Genomic DNA, 19,125 nt, shown 5'->3' with positions numbered 1-19,125 from the left:
TGATGGAGGGGTGGGGGTTACGGAGTGTAGAAAAGTCATTTCCTTTTGCTGTGAGGGCTGGTGATTGTATACTCACCAGTAGATACCAGTTCAGTACTGTGGAGAGAGCGTTTCTCTCTTATTCTCGTACGTGTTAAAAGATTTAATGATACACATCAGCTTCTTGGAGAGCCTTCTCCCACCTGCCCTTGCCACACTGGTCCCTAGAGCCTTCTCCTTTCACTTAAAGGACAAGATCAATAGGATGCTGACCTTGGAAAGTAATTACTGTCACCCGTTCTCCTTTGATGGTTTACAGTTACACTTGCTCCCTTCACATGTAAGGTACTGACTGGTGTTTGGGGAAATGGCCCCTCCCTCCAGATGCCGCATCTCTGGAGTTTTTGTCAAGTATTTGGATTCACATATTAAGTGGAAAATGCATCAAACTGTAGGCCAAAATGGACTTTGTCATTTGATCAGTGATGGTGTATGGAAAGAGAAGTAAGAGGTGTAAGAAATTCCCTAATCAGACTAGATTCTGAATGCCTTGGAAGGAGCAGCTGGGCAGTGATGGCCTCCTTTTTGGGAGGTTCCAGCCTGGAGGTTCCGCCGGCTGCTGGTTGTAACAGACCTTTGTCTTCAGGCGTCCTTTTGTCTTGACAAGTACTTTATGCTCTAATATAACATTCTGAAAGTTCTTTCCCTTTATTATCTCCCGGCTCCAAAGAATGTGTTTGCCTGAAAAAAGAAAAACATTTTGATCACAGCCAGAAGCCCAAGTCACCACTGTAGCATCCAGGTCCATCACTTCACAGAGATGAGTTTGTTTTAGTGCCTGTGTAACTAGGGTAACACAGATAGCAGTTTCTACTCTATTATTTCTTTACTCATTACTCTAAGATAAGTTAATAAATGATATTATAGGAAAGTTAATGATTTCCAGAAAAATAATTTTAATCACAGTGGTTTATATTTCAGAATTTATGAATGAATTTGCAAATAAAAAATATGCTGATGTGTTTACCTGAAAACTTCAGTATGTGAAAATTAAGACTTTATTCGTTTAAAATATGTTTAAGCATGAGTTAAAATACTTTTTATCTGTTTAAAAATTACTTAGGATCCTGTGGCTCCTTCAGGTATTTTTCTTATATTAAACTTAAATGCTGGCGTTTAGTTCTCCAGACTCCCTCCTCACCATGAGCGTATCCAGGCTTCTTTTCTACCTTTTTGAAAACACCATCACTAAGTTGTCAGCGGCTTAGTTGAGCAGTCAAACTATATTATTCAATATCTTGTCTGACATGAGGACCCTACTGCAAAGAAAGAGATGTCTCAAATTGGTGCCACACTTCAATAAATAGAGACGTTTCATTTGGCACCACACTAATTCAATCCAGTTCAGTTAACTCTTTTTTCCCCCATGTAAGGACAGATAAAAAAGGCAGCCATGAATGACTGAGCTGGTCATGTGTTTGACACATCAGTGTGTGTAGACAAAGCAGACCACAGTGGAAGGCTCAGCCTTTGGATTTCAGACAAGACCGGTGTGGGAGCCTCCCTTGGCACATGGTGCTGAGTGGAACCTCAGCTCACAGGCAAGCTCATACCCACGGCCTGCTCAGGTACAAAGAGAAGGGGCTGGGCCTGAATGCCTTGCCCTCCCCAGCCCTGGCAGGATAGAGAAGCCTAAGAGTAGTCACTCCCTTCTCAGGTTCTTGAGTTTCATTTTAGCTTCCTGAACAAAAAGTATTCAACACTGTGTAACGTTTTATGATTTTGATAAAAATTTTGCTCCAAATGTGTGCCTTAAAAACCCTTCTGATAATATAATGCCCAGGCTTCTGTTATTTCCCAGCTCAGTAATTTCGCACTGAGACAGACAGTGAATGAATGTATTCATGACATTTTATTCTTGGGGATGAGCAGACTAGATCAGGACCCCACATGTGGAATGTTGACACCTTATTGAGAGGTAACCAACATTGTTGGAAAACATGCTTGTTGCCCCATGGATAAGGTCTGAGGTTCCAGAGTTTGGCCTTAGAACCCTTCAGGGGCATCTTACCCTGCAGTTTGTGCTCCAGAGTCCTATGGTGATACCACTGCCCAGAACTCAGTGCTCTCCCCACTGTCCACAGAGCCCTCTTAGACAACCAAGCCTCTCTGCTTTTCATGAAGCCTCAAATCCTGATTCTCCCATGAATCGGGCCTTCTTCAATGGATTCCATGGGAACACATGGCTTTCCCACACTTGCTCTTAAGAACTTTGAGCTAGCCTTGCCCTCCATCCTGTGGATGCAGCTTTATCCCACAGTGAAGCAAAGTTGGCTGGTTAATCCAAAGTGGCCGTGTCGGGGCTTCGGCTTTACAGTTGGCACTCACAAAGATCTGTCGGCAGAAGTAGGCGCAGGGCTGGTGTCTCAGATAGGACGGATCTCTGAGCCAGGTTCTGCCGGGCAGCAGTGGAAGCACTTGAGACAGTGGCCTAACATCACTTTTCAAAGTGGGGTTACAGAAGAGAGAATATGGCACCGCATGGCCCTCTTAATTGTCATAAAAGCAATAGTTAATTTTGGAAAAAGTTTAAAAGAGTCCAGATTAAGTGCCTCAGATGATCACAAAATCGTGCAGGGACACGTTCTTCTCCTTGTCACTCCGTTCATGTCCTCCACCCACAGAGGAGGAACCAAGATGTAGTCAAAGTAATGTGTTCAGCATCACAAAGCAGCAGGCAGGGGTCGAGCCACAGCGTGAACACAGCTCCAGGGCCCTCAGCCCCTCTCTGGTCTTGAGCACTTTGGGGTTTTGACGCCCCTGAGTGTAAAGTGTGTTACACGTGGGACTGTCTGCCAGTAGAGACTGGTGTAGTACACTGTGCTGGTGCAGAAAACATGTCATGAGGTCACGGAGCAAGAAAGCCCTGGTCTCACCCACCCTTCCGCTCTGCCATATTGAGAACTGGAGAGAGCAGAAGCCACCAGCAGTTGCTCCCAGAGTGCAATCCTATAGGTGCAGGGGAACTCCGCTGATAGCCTTTGGGACTCTCCTTGCAGTTTCTTGGCTTGTCAGGGATTGGGGGCTCGGCACTCCTATAGGACCTCGCAGATGGCCATGAAGGTGCTGCCTACCGGGTGGGGAAGAGTGGCACTACAGGCCTGTCAGTGGCGTTCTGCAGGAACCCAGCACGTTTCCTGCTTGCCCGTCCCGTTATCCAGTGCAGTGTTAAAGTGCTTCCTCGGGCTCTCTTGGGAAAGGGCCACAGCCTGGGGTCACAGCAGTGTGCCCTGGCTGCGGAGGACATTTCTCTTGATGTGGTCCTACATGCATCGGGCATTTTAGGATTTGCAGTGTGGGACATGACATGTACCTGGGATTAGGGAAATGTTTCAGACAGGATTTCCAGTGTCTATACTTCCCATCACAGTTGAGATTTTAAAAGTGAATTCCCTAAGTCTTCAGAGGAGTCCGTTTTTTTATGTAGTATGCAGATAATGGAAAATATGTCTTTTTAATGTGTGTATATGGAATAAAAAGACTCCCAGGACATTACTGTGCTTTGTATCTGTTTTGAGGATAAGTGCCCTAAGTGCTAGGCACAATTTAAAGGAGAAGAGCACTGATGAAACATTTCACTCATCAGATGCCTTTGAAGTTGAGCTTCTCAGGGGTGCTTGTAGTCTCCTTCCTAATGGACATGTTTCAAAGGAGAAAGTGGCTGTGGCATTCTGCTGGGATGTCTGACTAAATTTTGAAAGCTAGCTACTTAGAAATCACATTAATGACAGAATTGTTTCTGCTACTGTGGACTCATTCTCATCGACAGGGTAAGGTTTAAAAGTTAAGTTTTCCAGGATGCTTGACATTTTAAACAAAGGGTACGTGATCTCTTTTATTCCATATCTTTCCAAACCTAAATTTTCTCAGCTTTTCATGGTAGTATATCAGAAGGGTTGAGGTATATATGAAATGAAGAATATAAGAACTACTTTTATGAAGTATCTTATTGGTACAGTCACTACGCTTAAAGGCATTTAGAAACTGTGTATTTAAGATTGATGGTTCCTTGATTCTGGTAATGGGAGGGGGTTTTTATTTCAGGTGTCTTTTAAATCTGCAAATGCTTTAAGGATGTTGAATAAATACTGTTTTGCTTTATATATCTTGAGTTGAATCTCACTCACCTAAGCTAGGAATTTAACAGACATATTGTAGTATGGCTTAAAATGTTTCTATTTTTCTGTTAATTACCATATAGGCTGTGCCATATTTAACCTTTATTTTATGCTTTATTACTTAGTTTTCATATGAATCCAACAAGCAGTGAAGACCTCAGGAAAATCCCGGTAAGTTACCAAGGGGTAACGAGATCGCAAGAGAGCAAGCCTGGCTTCTCTCTAGCGTAGTCCCTGCACGCCTCTGTCTCCCTGAATGCCTCAGTTGCAAAAATACCGTTGATCAGTTGGTGTTTGGGGGAGAAAAGAAAGTGAGGTTAAGACTTTGCCTGCACTACACAAGTGAGTGTAGTGGCTGTGCTCAGAGCTAGGTCAAGCTAATGCCGTTTTAACTGACGCCTCCCTAGGAGGCACGCGTGTGTTTGTAATGTGTGCCCTTAACGTGAAAGCTGCGCGTCAGAGTCAGCGCTATACTCGTGAAAGTGCACTGACATTTGTTGTCGGGACAGGGATTGAAGAGAGCAAAGCATCTGGCCAGTGTACAAGAGAAAAGCAGCATGGGAAGAGACCGGGGGCTATCAGGACAGGCTTTGGAAGGACACATGCCTCAGGGTGCTCACCTTCTGGGTGCAGCCAAGCCAGATCTGTCCCAGAGCTGGCAGAGTCAATTAAATGGATGTGTGTAGTTTGCAGGGACTGCTGAGATAGCCTAACTTTGTTTCATTGTTACCTGATGTTCAGGATTGTATAGCAGAGTTCAGTTACATCTGAGTCTTCTAAATATGTTGACCTGGAGAATAAATCACTTCATGAAAGTACAGGCAGATGTTCTGGGCGGGGGGGGGGGGGGGGGGGGGGGGGAACTACATACTCACCAAGTAACAGAAAGAGGCCAGTGGCTGCTGTTGCCACCATCTGCCTGTAATGTGTGCAATCCAGATGTATTTAAATTTTTCTAGCAATTGCATATCACAATTTCTAATATATAGTTTGTCTAAAAGAAGTCAAGGTGGGATTATGGTCTATTTTATAAACATTTTCAGTGCAGTTGTCTCTCTAAAGAATGGTAGAAGACACTGTGGATGCACAGGATTTTAGGTAATGCTTTGCTGCTTTATGTAAATGATTTTTAAGTTTTGATGTTTCATAAATACTTGTCTTTAAAACATGGCAGTCGCGAAGCAATGTCAGACTATGTGAAGTCAGCCTTTGATCAGATAGTGAAATGAATTCTACCGGGCTGTTACTTAATCTCAAACAAAATGCAACATCAAAAGTTGATTTAATATGTAGCTATTGTTTATTAGGTAACCTTAATTACAATTTCTGTGTGCTTGAAGATGTACTTTTCTAAATCTTATAATTTATTGCTGTTAAAACATCCTCAGAAATCTTTAAAGAAATAAAATGTGAAAATTGTTTTAGTTCAAGGATTTAAAGGTGATAAAAGAATCCTTGATGTGTGATTATTTTTCTCTGGAATCTAACTATTCTAAGTGACAGTTAAGGATTACTAGGTGTTGCTAATGTACTGCAAGATACAATTAAGAAGAGAAAGCGTCCTTACAGTCGAGTTTCCAGGAGAAGTATTTGAACAATTTTTGTGTTGAAGATTATAAGATGTTTGAAGTAATTTACGTGGAGTTGTCCAGTAATAGCCATCCGCCACGTTATTTTCTCTCCTTCTGGATGGAGTATTGTGTAATTAGGTTTGTGTGTCGGCTCTGCTGGTGCCAACACCTGTCTGCTGAGGCGCGGTGTTTAGGCAGGAGCAGCAGCCAGTTGAAAGGGCAGTGTGAGCTCTTTAAGGCCTAATTAAGAGCTGAAAGGGAGATGAAGAGAGGAGGACAAAAGATGTGAAAGTAGCTGAGATGATGTTCCCAGAGCAGAGTTCCTCATTATACAATAATGAGATGATCTGAGAACGCCAGGCCTCATCTCCTCCCTCTCTCTTCCACTTGCCTTGGATGTCAGTTAGGACCCCACCAATATTTGGTTACCAGGGCAACCTTTCTTTAAATCTTCAGTTATTTTGAGTCTTGATAATTTGCTATTGTCTGAATTTAAATATTGTAATATATATGTAATATATATGTATATATATGTATTTCCTGGTTTAAAAGGTAGATTGTGTGTAAAGTAAAAATAGCAAATTCTGAGAATCTTCCATAGGACTCTTTTTATTTAAAATTCTGGTTATAAACTTCATAGAGGACTGCTCCTCTCTTGCCCAGTCCCCCATCTTTGTGTCTGTGTAAGGGATTTTACTTTTAGCGGATGTGCAGTAGAAACGAAGGGTTAGTTATGAAAGAAAAGAGACAGCAAAATTTTATATTAAATTTCAAAACAAGAAAACGTCTTTAAAATTTGTGCTGCCTGTGAAGCATAGGGGCTAAATACTGAATTCATGGCAGTCCCATTGCAGGCTGTATTTGCTCTCTACCTGTTTTCAGGTCGGAGTTTTCAGTTTTTCCTGAATATTAGTAAATATATCTTTTGAAAATCGATTTTCATATTTGCTTGAGAGTTTCACTCTTTAAGAAAACTAATTTTTTTATAACCAGAAAACATTTTAACATTGTTTATATTGGTTAATATTAGCCTTTGTTATTTCCTTTGATGTTATAATTGTGTGTGTATAGTGATTGCTGGTTTAGAATTATATACCTAAAATTAGAAAATTTGCATGATTCTCAAACATTGATTAATATCTGGAGGCAAGCCTGAGCTGTATAAATTATTTTTTTCCCAGAGTGTAGTTTATGGTACATGTGTCTCTAAGATGTATTTTTGCTCAGAAAGCTGATGCTGAATTTTGGTAAAATTTTCATCTGAAAGAAGACAGGAGAAGTTTACTAAGAAGAGAAATGTGTTTCTAGGACTTGGGCTGGGGTGACAGAGGTAAAGAACACGTGTTTGTTGTTCGTTTTGGCTGTCAGATGTCTAGCAGCATTATGAAATGTTAGGCGATCCTGAGAGACCGAGATGATTCCTGTCACGGCATCTATACTTCTTATGTCACAATGGAATTTTTTGGCGTTTCATTTACCTTCGTTGTTTTAAGATAAATGTTAAAATATTAGCTACATTAACCAATATTGTTAATGTATGACTGAGACAGTATTAAGTGTAACTGTGTGAATGATTTTTAAATGTATCCTCACTTGTAATTTGAAAAATCATTGCAATTATTATGTAACTTGTTTAAAATTAGAGTCTTAGCAGATGCTAATATGTTATGTTCATTAAAAAAACACAAAACAAGTAACCTGTAAGTAATATAGCCCTTTTAATTTCATGACTCCGATGATTCTTAGCTTTTCTAGTAAATATTTTATTAGAGAACTGAAATCATATTAGTTGGCCTTTATTATTTTTAAAAATGCAGTTCAGAAAAAAGTTACTCAATAGATAGCAGAATTCTGGAACTGGAAAGTGTTAGAAAAGCTGCCTCGTCCAATAAGGAAAGTGACGCAGCCTGATTCCCTTATTTTTATAATGTTACTTGTGCTAAAGTACAGATTTCTGTACTTTTTCTGACAGATTAAAAACTCTGTAATGTTTCCTGTCTTTACTATGGAAGAATGCATAACACAATTTATATTTTATGAGAATATTATTAATAAATGTATAATATGCTAAACAACCAGTGACTAGTGCATGATGTCATAGGCTTACTTGACCCAAGAGGGAAGGTGGAAGCCAACACTTAGCTTCAGAATTATCCACATGGAGCTTAAGAGCAACATTTGAAATGTTGGGGCACAAGTCATTTAATTCAGAGTTTCAGCTTCTCCCGTGTGCCAATGGAAAATAAAAAAAGTCGTTTGAAGTATATCTTACAGAATTCAAACTCATTTTCCTTAAATATTGTGTTTATTGGCTTACGATTATAGTAGGTTTATAATAAACTTCAGAATCTAGTAAAGGATTTGATTTTCCTGTTTGAGGTCTTGGTAAGCATTATTTTTTTTAATGGTGCCATTTTAAATGAAAATTTATTAAATGATTTAAAAAAAATCTTTCACCTATTTTTATTGTGGCACTAGAGGCTGTTAAGATTTTTAAAGCATCCAAATTGATGTTTTCAGTATTCCAGTAGCTCTGAAGTAGCTTCTGCTCTCCCAAATGATATTATCCATGTTAGTTTCCTCGAACTGTGCCTCAGAGGTATTTCTGCTTACAGCTGATTGTAGCAGAAAAGTTAAGATGTGACTCTCTTCTGCTCAGACGCCTTCCGTGTTTTCTTATTTTCTAGGAAGAGTCTGCACTGCTCATGCTTGATGGGGCAGTGGGTATCACTGGAGCCTGTCTTCTCTTGTACTTGCTTTCTGGTCATGCCTCCCTGCCTGTGGCAGGCCACTGGACCTGGAGCCCTGTTTTACTAATTGTCCATGTTTATCCTACTGCCCATTTCTGCCTGGAGAGGGTGAAGGCTGTCGCAAGCTGTCACTACCGAAACTCTGAGGCCTGGGGTATGGGAGAAGGTTCTCAGCTAAAGTTTGTATGTGCAGGAAGAAGGGACACATTGAGTGACGGGTGTCACTCTAGCCTCTGCCCTGGGGTCTTGCAGTGAGAGTGTATGGTGAAGAGCTGGCCTTGGATTAACTGGAAAAGCTCCAGACAAATAACACAGTCAAAGTAGATGCTGAAGATGGGAGAGACTTGCAATTTCTATGGGAACAAGTTTTTCTGCGTTCCCTAGGCCTCAGCAATCTTCTGCTGGACAATCAAGTTCTGCCTTAAGAACAAGGAAACCAGGTTCTTAATGTGTTAGTTGATTTTTTTTTTTCTTCAAGCAAAATAAAGTGTTTGACCCAAAGTGATGCAAGTCATCCTAAATTGTTGGGTTTAGGGAGAGAACTATGTTTTTTTTTTTTTTTTTACTTGGAAATATATGTTTATTTATAAGCAGCAGACATGTTTTCTTGAAAGACACCCACAAATCATAAAACATCTCTGCTTCTTTGAAAGCAACAGCACTGCATTAAGTTGTGAAGACACTTGTATCTGAAGGAATTCTAACATTACAAGGGAACGGGCGCTTGCTGAGTCTCCATGTGTTTCATGAATGGAGGGTGCACTCTTCATATTTTCCAGCTGGCTTAAAAAAAACTCCCTTTCTTTCTTTTTTTTTTTTTTTCAATGCAGTTTATTCAGGAACCTTGAACAATCTTCTGACCCTGGGGAAAGCCAGCCCACAGCTTAAATAGCCTCTGGGTAGCCAACCCCAGCATGCCACGTGGGCAATGCAGATAGGTCCCCATACATGGAAGCAAGCCAGATCCTCAGCCTTAGCCAAATGTGGAGTTGTTTGTGACAGAGAGCACTCACCATCGGGAAGGTGGAAGGCGGAAACCAGCTCCATCTTTAAGGCGTGGCGTTACGCAGCTCTCTACAGTTCCCCCTTTTTGTTTTAGACGCCTCAGGCAAGAGTAGAGGTCTGATCTCTGATATTAGAAATAAATTGGGACTTTGTACCGATGTTCATTTAGGTGTCATCCACCCAAAGAGCATCAGACCCGTCCGATACCTTTTTCTCAGAGGCGGGACCTGGGGCATCAACCCGCATGCAATCAGACATGCTCTTCTCTGGGTCCAAAGCGGCTGACCCTGAGTGCAGTGCTTAGCCTCGCATCCTGAGCGTAACATTTTAGCTTTTTATGGTAGACAACCATGCTTGGGGAGACTGTCCTGCTTCAATGGCTGTAAAGGCCTGAATGGTCATGGCTGCATTACGCTGTTGTGAGACTCTAATCTTGCATATATACCACAGGCAAACCAAGGAGACCAACACCAGAAGGCCTGCTAACGCTCCCATGCCCGCCCATTCCTTCAGATGATTCATGGCTGCAGCAATCCATGATGATAATCCTGTGGCTAGTCCTGCGTCCACTCTGGTAGAATTTACTGTGACAATGGCCACTCTCAGCTGCTCCATCGTAGTATCGAATTCTCCAGTCCAATTACCTAAAATATAGCTCGACAATTGTTTAGACAGATTTGCAGCACAGGAAAAATTCTCATGTTATATGCTAGTGACTCAAAGTCCAGCATATTTTCATTGACAGCCAAGTTGAGCAATTTGCCATAGGGTATCAATTTGCTCCTGCACGAGGTCAATCCTCTGATTGATCACCATCAAGCTTCCTTTTAGTTGAGCATTAATTCCTTTTTGTACAACTAAGGCATGAGCTACATTGGCTAAATGATTATTCAGGGTCTGAGCAGTCTGCCCAGTATGACTCATGGCTAATGCCGCGGTGGTAGCTCCAACAGCCGCCAATGAGATGGCAGTAACAATGGTGGCTGTAATTCCAAGATCCCTTTTCTGTCTGAAGAGAGTCATAGCGTGAGGGGCATCAACGGGCACAGGCACCCAGCGAGGCATGCGAGTAACCAGGGCGTACCTAAATTTACTAGCATTCCAGCATTGGGCAAAAAAGCAAGTATCATCACCACAATTACTTGGCTCTATCTGGCTAATAATGAATAAAAATGGGGGATATAAACAAACAGGTGTGGGCTTATAGGAAATATTATGAGAAGCCTTAACCCCCTCGTTGGAACATCCTGCATCAGTTCTAGAACTAGCAGTGGTGGTGTCCGAGGTCTGAGTAGGTTCAGGAGACCATTGCCCCCAGGGGCGAGACGTGCTCCATGCCAATTGACTAACTCCATGTTAAACAACCTAGGAACCTACCACAGAGGGCCTTTGAAAGCCTCTGCCCTTCAGACTATCAAAGCAGATGCTGAGCCTGATGGGCAACTGTTGGGCAGAGTGAATGGAATTTTAGGTAAGAACTGGGAAATAGTAAGAGCTGGAGAGGACAGGGTCTCCACAAGGAGAGCAACAGAACAAGAAAATTTGAACACAGGGAACTTCCGAGAGACTCATACTCCAACCAAGGACTATTCATGGAAATAACCCAGAACCCCTGCACAGATGTAGCCCAGGGCAGTTCAGAGTCCAATTGGGTTACATAGTAATGGGAAGAGGGACTGCCTCTGACATAATCTGATTGGCCTGCTCTTTGATCACCTCCCCCTGGGGGGGGAGCAGCCTTACCAGGCCATAGTAGAGGACAGTGCAGCCACTTTTGATGTGAACTCATAGACTAAGATCAGAAAGGAGAGGAGAATCTCCCCTATCAGTGGACTTGGGGAGTGGCATGCAAGCAGAGGGAGGAGGGAGGGTGGGATTGGGAGGGGAGGAGGGAGGGGCTTATGGGGGGATGCAGAATGAATAAAGTGTAATTGATGAAAAATTAAAAAAAAAGGAAAAAAATAATTTAAGAACCTTAAATGACTTTCAAAAGTGGAGAACTATATTTTAAAGGCATAAAATTTGCTACTTTGTATCTAGACATTTACACAATGGAGATCTAAATCCTAGGGCATTGATATCCAGGGGATTTGTATATACTAAAGGCACCCTCACAAGTTGTTTTCTTTAAACCTTGGTGTCACAACGTTGTAGAATAAAAGGAGTTAAGAGAAGACCGTCTTTTGGTTGTGTGCGTGCTTTTATGTGTGTTTTTTTAACGAGTTGAGTATCGTGAGTAAGTGAGATGACAGAATGGGTAGCCGTCGTGACCATGAGCATTAACGTGGCTGCAGCTGAGCTCCTACCTTCCTGATGACAGGGGAAGCATCACACAAACGGATGTTGTTTGTGGGAAATGGAAACACCCATGAGTCAGAAAGCAAAAGCTCAGCCAGCTGGTCAGCTAAGGCAGAGGCTGTATCTGTGGATGGTGCCCAGGTTTAGTTCCAAGCACCATCATTTCTCGACAGATTCGAGGAGCAGACTGGCACTTCTGTTTCTCACAGCCGCCATTGTTAAAAAGCCCAGGTGAAAGTGTGAATCTGAGTTTAGAGGTAGCACTTCTGTGAGTGTTGTGTCTGAATATGCAATCCTTTGACTGGAATTCTACCGATGTTTAGTTTTAACCTGTTTTCATTATATTGGCTGAGGTGTGGTTTGATATTACAGATCATGTCATATCCATGCCATCTAGTATGCTGGGGAGGGAGCCGAGGGCCCTCTGCACAAAGCAAATCCTTGCCCCTGCGCTGCATCCGCAGCACTCATGTTGAGCTTTAGTCCTCACTGACACAGGCAGTCTCTGGCGTTAGGAAGATGTGCCCAGTGTAAGCAGGCGTTGCAGGTGCAGAGTTCGAATCAGGCTTTTGGTCTGTCTGCCCTCCTCCCTACCTGGGACTGGCACCCTGCTTCTAGCTATGGCTGGAGAGAAATTTGATCAGCTTCAGCAAAACCAGAAGGTGAAATTCCGACTAGCTCTTGATGTGTATGTCCCCGTGTCCTGCCTGCTAAAGCAAGTCTGCATTTCCTTCCAGGACAACAATCCTTTTGATGCCGTGGCTGGATACCGGAGTCTGACGTATGAAGAGGTGCTGCAGGAGCTAGTGAAGCACAAAGAACTCCTCCGGAGGAAGGACACCCACATCCGTGAGCTGGAGGACTACATTGACAACCTCCTTGTCCGGGTGATGGAAGAGACTCCCAGCATCCTGCGAGTACCCTATGAGCCATCCAGGAAAGCTGGCAAATTTGCCAACAGCTAGGAGAGCCAGTAGGAAGGAGAGAGAATGAGGGAATGAGAAGGAAGGAAGGGAGTGAGGGTGTTCCTGGAAGAGGCCACACTGTCAGGTGCACTTCCTCCCCCATCGTTGGGAAACACTGTCAGTCCTGTAGGTATCAAGAGTAATCTTTGAAGTGAGTAAAGTACTCTGAACTCTTAAACTGAGAATGAGCCATGCCTTGACGAGTGAGCAGCTCTGTGGCATCACGTGGGTGCTGGTGCCGGACCCGTCTGCCGTAGGCCTGGAAATAGATTCAACAGCCCATGAGTTATTCCTCAGGAATAGATTCCATAAAGCAGGATTGATGTGGTGTTGGATTCTCAGAGTCTACAGACACACTCAGTGTCAGGAACCCTGCTCATTATAAACACTAGTAAAAAGAAGTTCCTCATACATGACTATGTATGTTCGTGTGTCTCTGTACATAAAGTAATGCATATACCTCATATACACATGTGTATTTATGACACTTAAAAACAAGTGGTTGCCTCTACAGTTGGGATACCAGTCTCATAGCTGAAAATGCGCTTTCGCAGTCTACACTCAGGACTGCTTGTCACCAGGACCACCCCACCTCTGTGGGGGAGCTGTTTCAATCCAGTCCTGACTGTCTGAACCCTGATTTTGAAGATACTCACTGCATCCAGCTCTGGCTTCCAACTTTACCCCCAACTCCTGCCCAAACAGAGTTCGTTATTCTTTTCAGTGAAGCATGGGTTTCCTCATCCAGTGTTCTCCTGGTGTTTGAGTTTATGGGAAGTGTAAGCAGAAGCTAGGCTAGTACGGTTTATTCTCTGTGGATCATGAGCAAAGACAACTGTGTAAAGTTCTGTCTGAGAGTGATCTAGGGGATGGGCTGTGGTCTTTCCCTGATAACCCAAGGCAACAGCGACTTCTAGGGATGAGGGTCGGGTTTGGTTTCCATGTCCTCAGTGTAGAGCCCTGGACCCAGGCTCATCACAGCAGTGAGTGTTGAAAGCAGGTCTTCGCCAGCACCAGAGCGTGTGGCGGCCCCTGTGCACCCTTGAGGAGGGCAGTCACAAGCTTTGGGGTCTTTGTGTAAGCCTGCCTCCCTGGAATGGTAGTTCCTCTGTGGGTTACCTTTATGTATCTGTACAAAGTTATCCTAAAATTTAAAGTGAAAAGCAACGAGATAAGAACATTTCAGATCTTCTTCTGGTATTTCAGCCTTTCCGATCTAAGCACCGTAAAACAGACTGTCTTTCACAGCTGAGGATGAAAAGGCTGCCATGCACAGAGACTGGTGGCTGAGTATGTCCCTAGCCCTGTAGTAAGCTGCATTTTTCTGATGCTTATCTTAAGTAAGACTTCACTGAGAGTCAACTGAATGCAAAGATTATAGTTTTGCTGAATTTCATACTTTTTAGTCACAAAATTCCTTGTTATCTGTATTTTCTGAGTTTCTGTGATTTTTCTAGAAAACATGGGTTTTGAAGTGAAATTTTTCCCAAATACAAACTTAAACACTTTCCTAAATTAAAGTGGAGAAAGGAAAAATGGCTTTTTACAATCAATTTTCCTTCCACTTAATAATTAAAGTGATTCTAAATAAACTTTAGATTTGGTTTTCCCATGTGAGGTCTTGGTAAATATTTTTTTAATGGTGCCACTTAAAATGAACATTTTTTAGATGTTACCAAATTCTTACATATTTTCATCGTGGCATCGCTGAGACCTTACAACTTCTCACAGCACCCTAAATCCGTGTATTCAGGGTTATGACAGGTAGCTGCAGTTACAGTAACGTGCACCAGCCAAATGTGTCCTGGAGTGAACCTGAGCTGTCTGTTGATTTATCCTGGGAATAAGTGTTCCATAAGTCTCATTTAAAACGCGTAGTTCAAATGCCACGGTTCCTTCTATGACAAGTAAGTCATAAGGCACAGCTTTTGCCTCCGTAAGAATATGAGCACATGTACTCATCTGCCCATACTCACTAGCCAGGCTGAATGGGTATTTGCCTTTTCAGACTCTGAAATGAAGCTGTGCCCATTGGCAGTCTCATAGGCAGTGAGCTTTGAGGCACAAGCATTGTTGCTAAAAAAACACAAAGGTCTGAGACAAACAAAACATCTACATTTAGACTCTGGAAAATGTTGTATTCTAGAGGTAAGAATCTCACTTGTGAACTTAATGTTTGGTCATCAGTCAACATGTTAAACTTACAAGTAAAATAAGTCTACAAGTCAACATAGCGTGTGGGCTGTATCTAAGCGTAAGTATGAGCTGGGCACTGTAGAAAGAAGGCTGAGAGGTCAGTTCATTTATTTTCCAAATGTAACAGAATATTCTAGTGGTTTATTTTTGTATTAACTTAGAAGTGGAAATAAATGTTTGCTTCAGTAAACAGCGCATGCACAGTAGATGTTTAAGGGCATTTGATTTCTGAGCTTAGCCTAAAAATACATGCTCACAAAGACTTCTAGCAAGAATTTTTTTTTTTTTTAAATCACAGAACCAACACTCCTCTCCAGCCTGATTTAAGCTAACACACTTCTGTTACATAATTTAACTTTCTTAAAACAACAACAACAGTATTTTACAACCAGTCTCTTCCAGTTCTAAACTCAGCTTGACAGTACTGCTGCTCTGGCCTGCCCCTGGGAGTTAAGGTCCTTGCTCAGAGTTGTACATAGGTACCACGTAGCCCACCCATGGTAAGTGGTGGAAGCCTGCCTCTTGCTGCCGTGTTCTGCATCGACCCCAGTTTGCCCCCCCCACATGAGTGTAGTAGTATCATAGATTATACATAACTACATGTATTGCTTTTGGCAGTAAATCAAGTTCTAGTTGTAATTTTCCAGCTGTGAAAATGTTGCCTTGTATTTAAAAGGGTTTCACGAGTGGAAGCCTAAGTAAATAAGCTCATTAGTGACAGGTCTGCTTTTCCATGTCCCCATTCCCCGTCTCCCCACTCCCGCTGCACCCTGCTTGCCACCCCCATGTGAGCGCTTATCCTTAACAAGGAGAATCTTGAAAATGAAGAATCAAAGGGCAACCTGCTGTCTCTTAAGTATCTGTAATAACTGTGACACCACAACTTTTGTTTTCCTGGATAACGTTATTTCCCCTAAAAATAAAAGCGCTTCCCTTGGGTTGGAAGAGCAGGCGGGAACTCCTCACTGTCCATGTGTCTGTTGTCTGCCCTGGAGCTGCAGTGTGTCCCTCCTGTGCATGGGTAAAGGGTGAACGTGCCCAGTCATGTGATCTCCCCAGCAGAGGGAAGACTGCGCTGTAGGCTCAGGGTGGTACTGGAGACGCTCTGTCAGCACACACCGAGAGCCCCCATTTTCACAGATTTAGAACTTTGATAATCCAGATGCTGTCCTTGGAAGTATTTAATATGCAATAGGTAGCACCTTCTCTAATTAATCTGCATATGAAGGGCTTCCCGATGTATTTAATAAGATGTGTAGAAGCTCTTCAAGCATTAAACTAAAGTTGACGTTTTGTTTCATTTACTTTTCTGTGTCAAAAAATGTCAACCCTTACAATGGAATTGAAAAGTCTGTTACCTAATGGTACATTTGGGCCTTTTAATTCTGAGGCTTCTAGATTGAATTGTGAGGTACAAAAAAATGCTGCAGATCTAGAAATGTATGTTCTTAGCAGGTATTTGAATGATGTGAGCATTCTTTGTATGACCCCTACCTTCTTAAGCTTAGTAACCCATATACGATTTTGCAGGTGCAAAAGTGTATAAACACTGTATAATGTGGCAGTCATAATTTATGTAAGCTGATGCATGAATCAGAATTTTTATATATGATAATTTGTCATTGTTGATTAAAGTGTTTGAACTTAATGCAGTCACCATTTCTTACTGTAGATAAAGCTGTTCCCACTGTGCATTTCTTTAGGTGTCTTTATTGTGTCTTGATAATGAGACCATGTGTGTTTGGGCACATGTTCAATGAGGCCGACAGATGCGCCTTGTAGAGAATGAAGTCATGTACAAGCAGAGGGTCTTTCTTCTTAACGTACGCAACCTCCTCTCTCTCTGTGCGTGTATGTATGAGTGTGTGTGTGTGTGTGTGTGTGTGTGTGTGTGTGTGTAGTGTGTAGGAGAAATAGAGAAGAGAGAGAGAACGTGCACATGTGCATAGGTCCCTCCCGTCTCTTCCATAGGGGCATGCTGAGATTACATACATGCAAGATACATGCTTGCACTACTGTATCCAGCTCTTACATGGAATCTAGGGATCAAACCCAGGCCATTAGACTTACATAGCAATCCCTTTATCCCTGAGCCATCTCCCCAGCCCCAGAAAAGTTTCTAAGAACTTAGGGATTAGCTGTTCTTCAGCACATGCGGAGACACATGCACTCTGCCATGCGACTTGCTCCCCGAGGGTCAGCTTTAAAAGGTGTTGGAAATGGCCTCATGAGTGCTGGCAGTCAGGCTGAAGCCCATGGCAAGAGCCGCCCTCTGTGTCACTTCATTCCTCACAATCCCGGCAAAGAGGACACAAGGTTCTGGAGGAAGTTATAGTCCAGGAAGAGTGAGATGGCATTGGCCAGATGGCAGGGCACCCAGCACTGGTGTTGCTGTGCAGTCTGGAGTGTAGACGCTTAAGGTGCCGTTCACATGTGCTCCTGGATGTCACTCAGGCAAGAGCTTTCTTTGCAGAGCGGCTTAGCTTCCTGCTCGCTAGTAGCTTTGGGGTTTGCAGGGTCATTAACCTGCCCCTTCTCTTTCATGGTGAGTTTCCTCTAGTCTGTTTCCCTGCCATCTAGGCCTAGCCTACTCTTGTTCTCAGTCTGCACAGACAGAGGCAGTTGAGGGCAGTTTGGGAGCTGAAAGCCAGTGGTATGAAGAAGTCACTTGAGGGGGCAGGAAAATGTATTTGTTCAGATGGGCTTAGCTTACGATCCAAATGCCCCACATTTCATTCTTTCCTCAAATAACCTTGCATAACAGTTTACACTTTAATTTTTGTGGATATGTAGTTGCTTAAAATTATTTGAACCCAAAGTGCTTAATTTTCTCATACTTACTACACACACTGAAGTTTCGCGCCTAAATGTCCGTTGGTTTTATCACTTGGTAGTCCCACCACATGCCAGGATTCATGGCAGAAAACAAGCCTGCAAATCTTGCCAGCAGAAAGGATGTTATCACTGTTGTAGTAAGGGTAGCAGGAAGCCACATCTGACAGAAGCTTCACGGGTTTTGTTCATTACAGTGCTGATGACAAATATGCTCTGTTAGCCCTTAGGGGACAACTTTGGTGTCCTCACTGTGTTTGTCTCTCAGGGAAACCTGATAGTAGGGGCTAGACTAGAGAGTGCAAGTGATTTAGGAAGTTCCATTTGGACCTAGAGCTGCAGCCTCAGAATTTTTGCCCAAGATAATATTAAGAGAATACAGTGGGCTGTGTCCAGTTACTACCTTCCCTATTGTGAAGAGGCCTGATGGAGAAGGCCGGTGATATCTGGAAGTAGAATAAAGAAACAGTGGGCCCAACTCAAGGTAAAATTATCAGCCTTGGATTAGTAAAGGTTATATTCTGGGGAACCCTGCTGAAACCTACCACTTTTAAAGTGTCCTGCTATCTTTCATGATTTAAAAGCTGTAAAATATTTAATCTGTGACACCTTTGTTTACAAAGCCACCCGCTTACTGCTGTGTAATAACAGAGGGCTTGAGGCCGTCTGTGGAAAATTTGAGGACTATGCTGCCCATCATGAAGACATGTACAGCAAAGGAGGCACAAAACAGGAAATATTCAGGCTGTGTTTGTGATGGAGACAAGCCATGTGTTTAATTTTAAAAACAGTGTAGTCTGAGACTTGGCAAGGAGGCTTTCCAAAATGAAGCACTTTTCTAAGTTCAGGCAAGTGTCAAAATGTCATTTTAGTAGCTGGGGAAATGGCTTAGTGGGTGAACATTGATGCACAAGAATGAAGACCTGGGTTCAAATCCCCAGTGTGGCCATGCACAGGCCTGTGCTGTGGGGGCTGGAGACAGGAGGATACACTGTCCTCTGGCCTCTTGCACACACGTGGGAGGGGTGTGTACATAAGTGTGCAAATGCCATTTATTTTAGCTGATTTAAAAAAAAATGGCAACAATTTGAACTCAAATTACACTTCTAAGAGTCTGTGCTTCAGTGAGGGTCTCAGAATAGTCTGCAGTCCCACAGGGACTGTGAGGCATCACTGTGCTATGAGACCAAGAGGGGCCACTGCTGAGGCATTACCATGAGTCCTGGCCTCATCCTAGGGGACAAAGCACCGTGTGTCCTTTGTGGCCGTGCAGATGCCCTCTCCTTTGCCCTTTGCTCCCTCTCCTGTCTCCCTATTCTTCCCCACCCTCCCCTTTCTCTCTCCTCTCTCT

At 42.9% G+C, this 19,125-nt stretch overlaps 1 protein-coding gene across 2 annotated transcripts in view; it reads left to right on the top strand.

Moving 5' to 3' along the window:
* The window catches only part of Rab11fip2 (RAB11 family interacting protein 2), a 41,097-nt gene extending 24,461 nt beyond the window's left edge, over positions 1-16,636 (top strand). Inside the window, exons 4-5 of one of the 2 annotated variants that reach the window (XM_021633292.2) lie at positions 4,283-4,328; positions 12,519-16,636. In XM_021633292.2, the coding sequence (XP_021488967.1) occupies positions 4,283-4,328; positions 12,519-12,746 (274 nt within the window). In that variant the 3' untranslated portion in view covers positions 12,747-16,636. The remainder of the gene's footprint in view (positions 1-4,282; positions 4,329-12,518) is intronic. The other variant, XM_060391781.1, reaches the window with a different exon arrangement.
* The last annotated feature ends 2,489 nt before the right edge of the window (positions 16,637-19,125 follow it).

This window comes from Meriones unguiculatus, chromosome 1, assembly GCF_030254825.1.
Source record: "Meriones unguiculatus strain TT.TT164.6M chromosome 1, Bangor_MerUng_6.1, whole genome shotgun sequence".
NCBI classification, from domain to species: domain Eukaryota; kingdom Metazoa; phylum Chordata; class Mammalia; order Rodentia; family Muridae; genus Meriones; species Meriones unguiculatus.
Note: the sequence above shows the minus strand (reverse complement) of the source record. Positions and strands in the feature narration are given on the sequence as shown.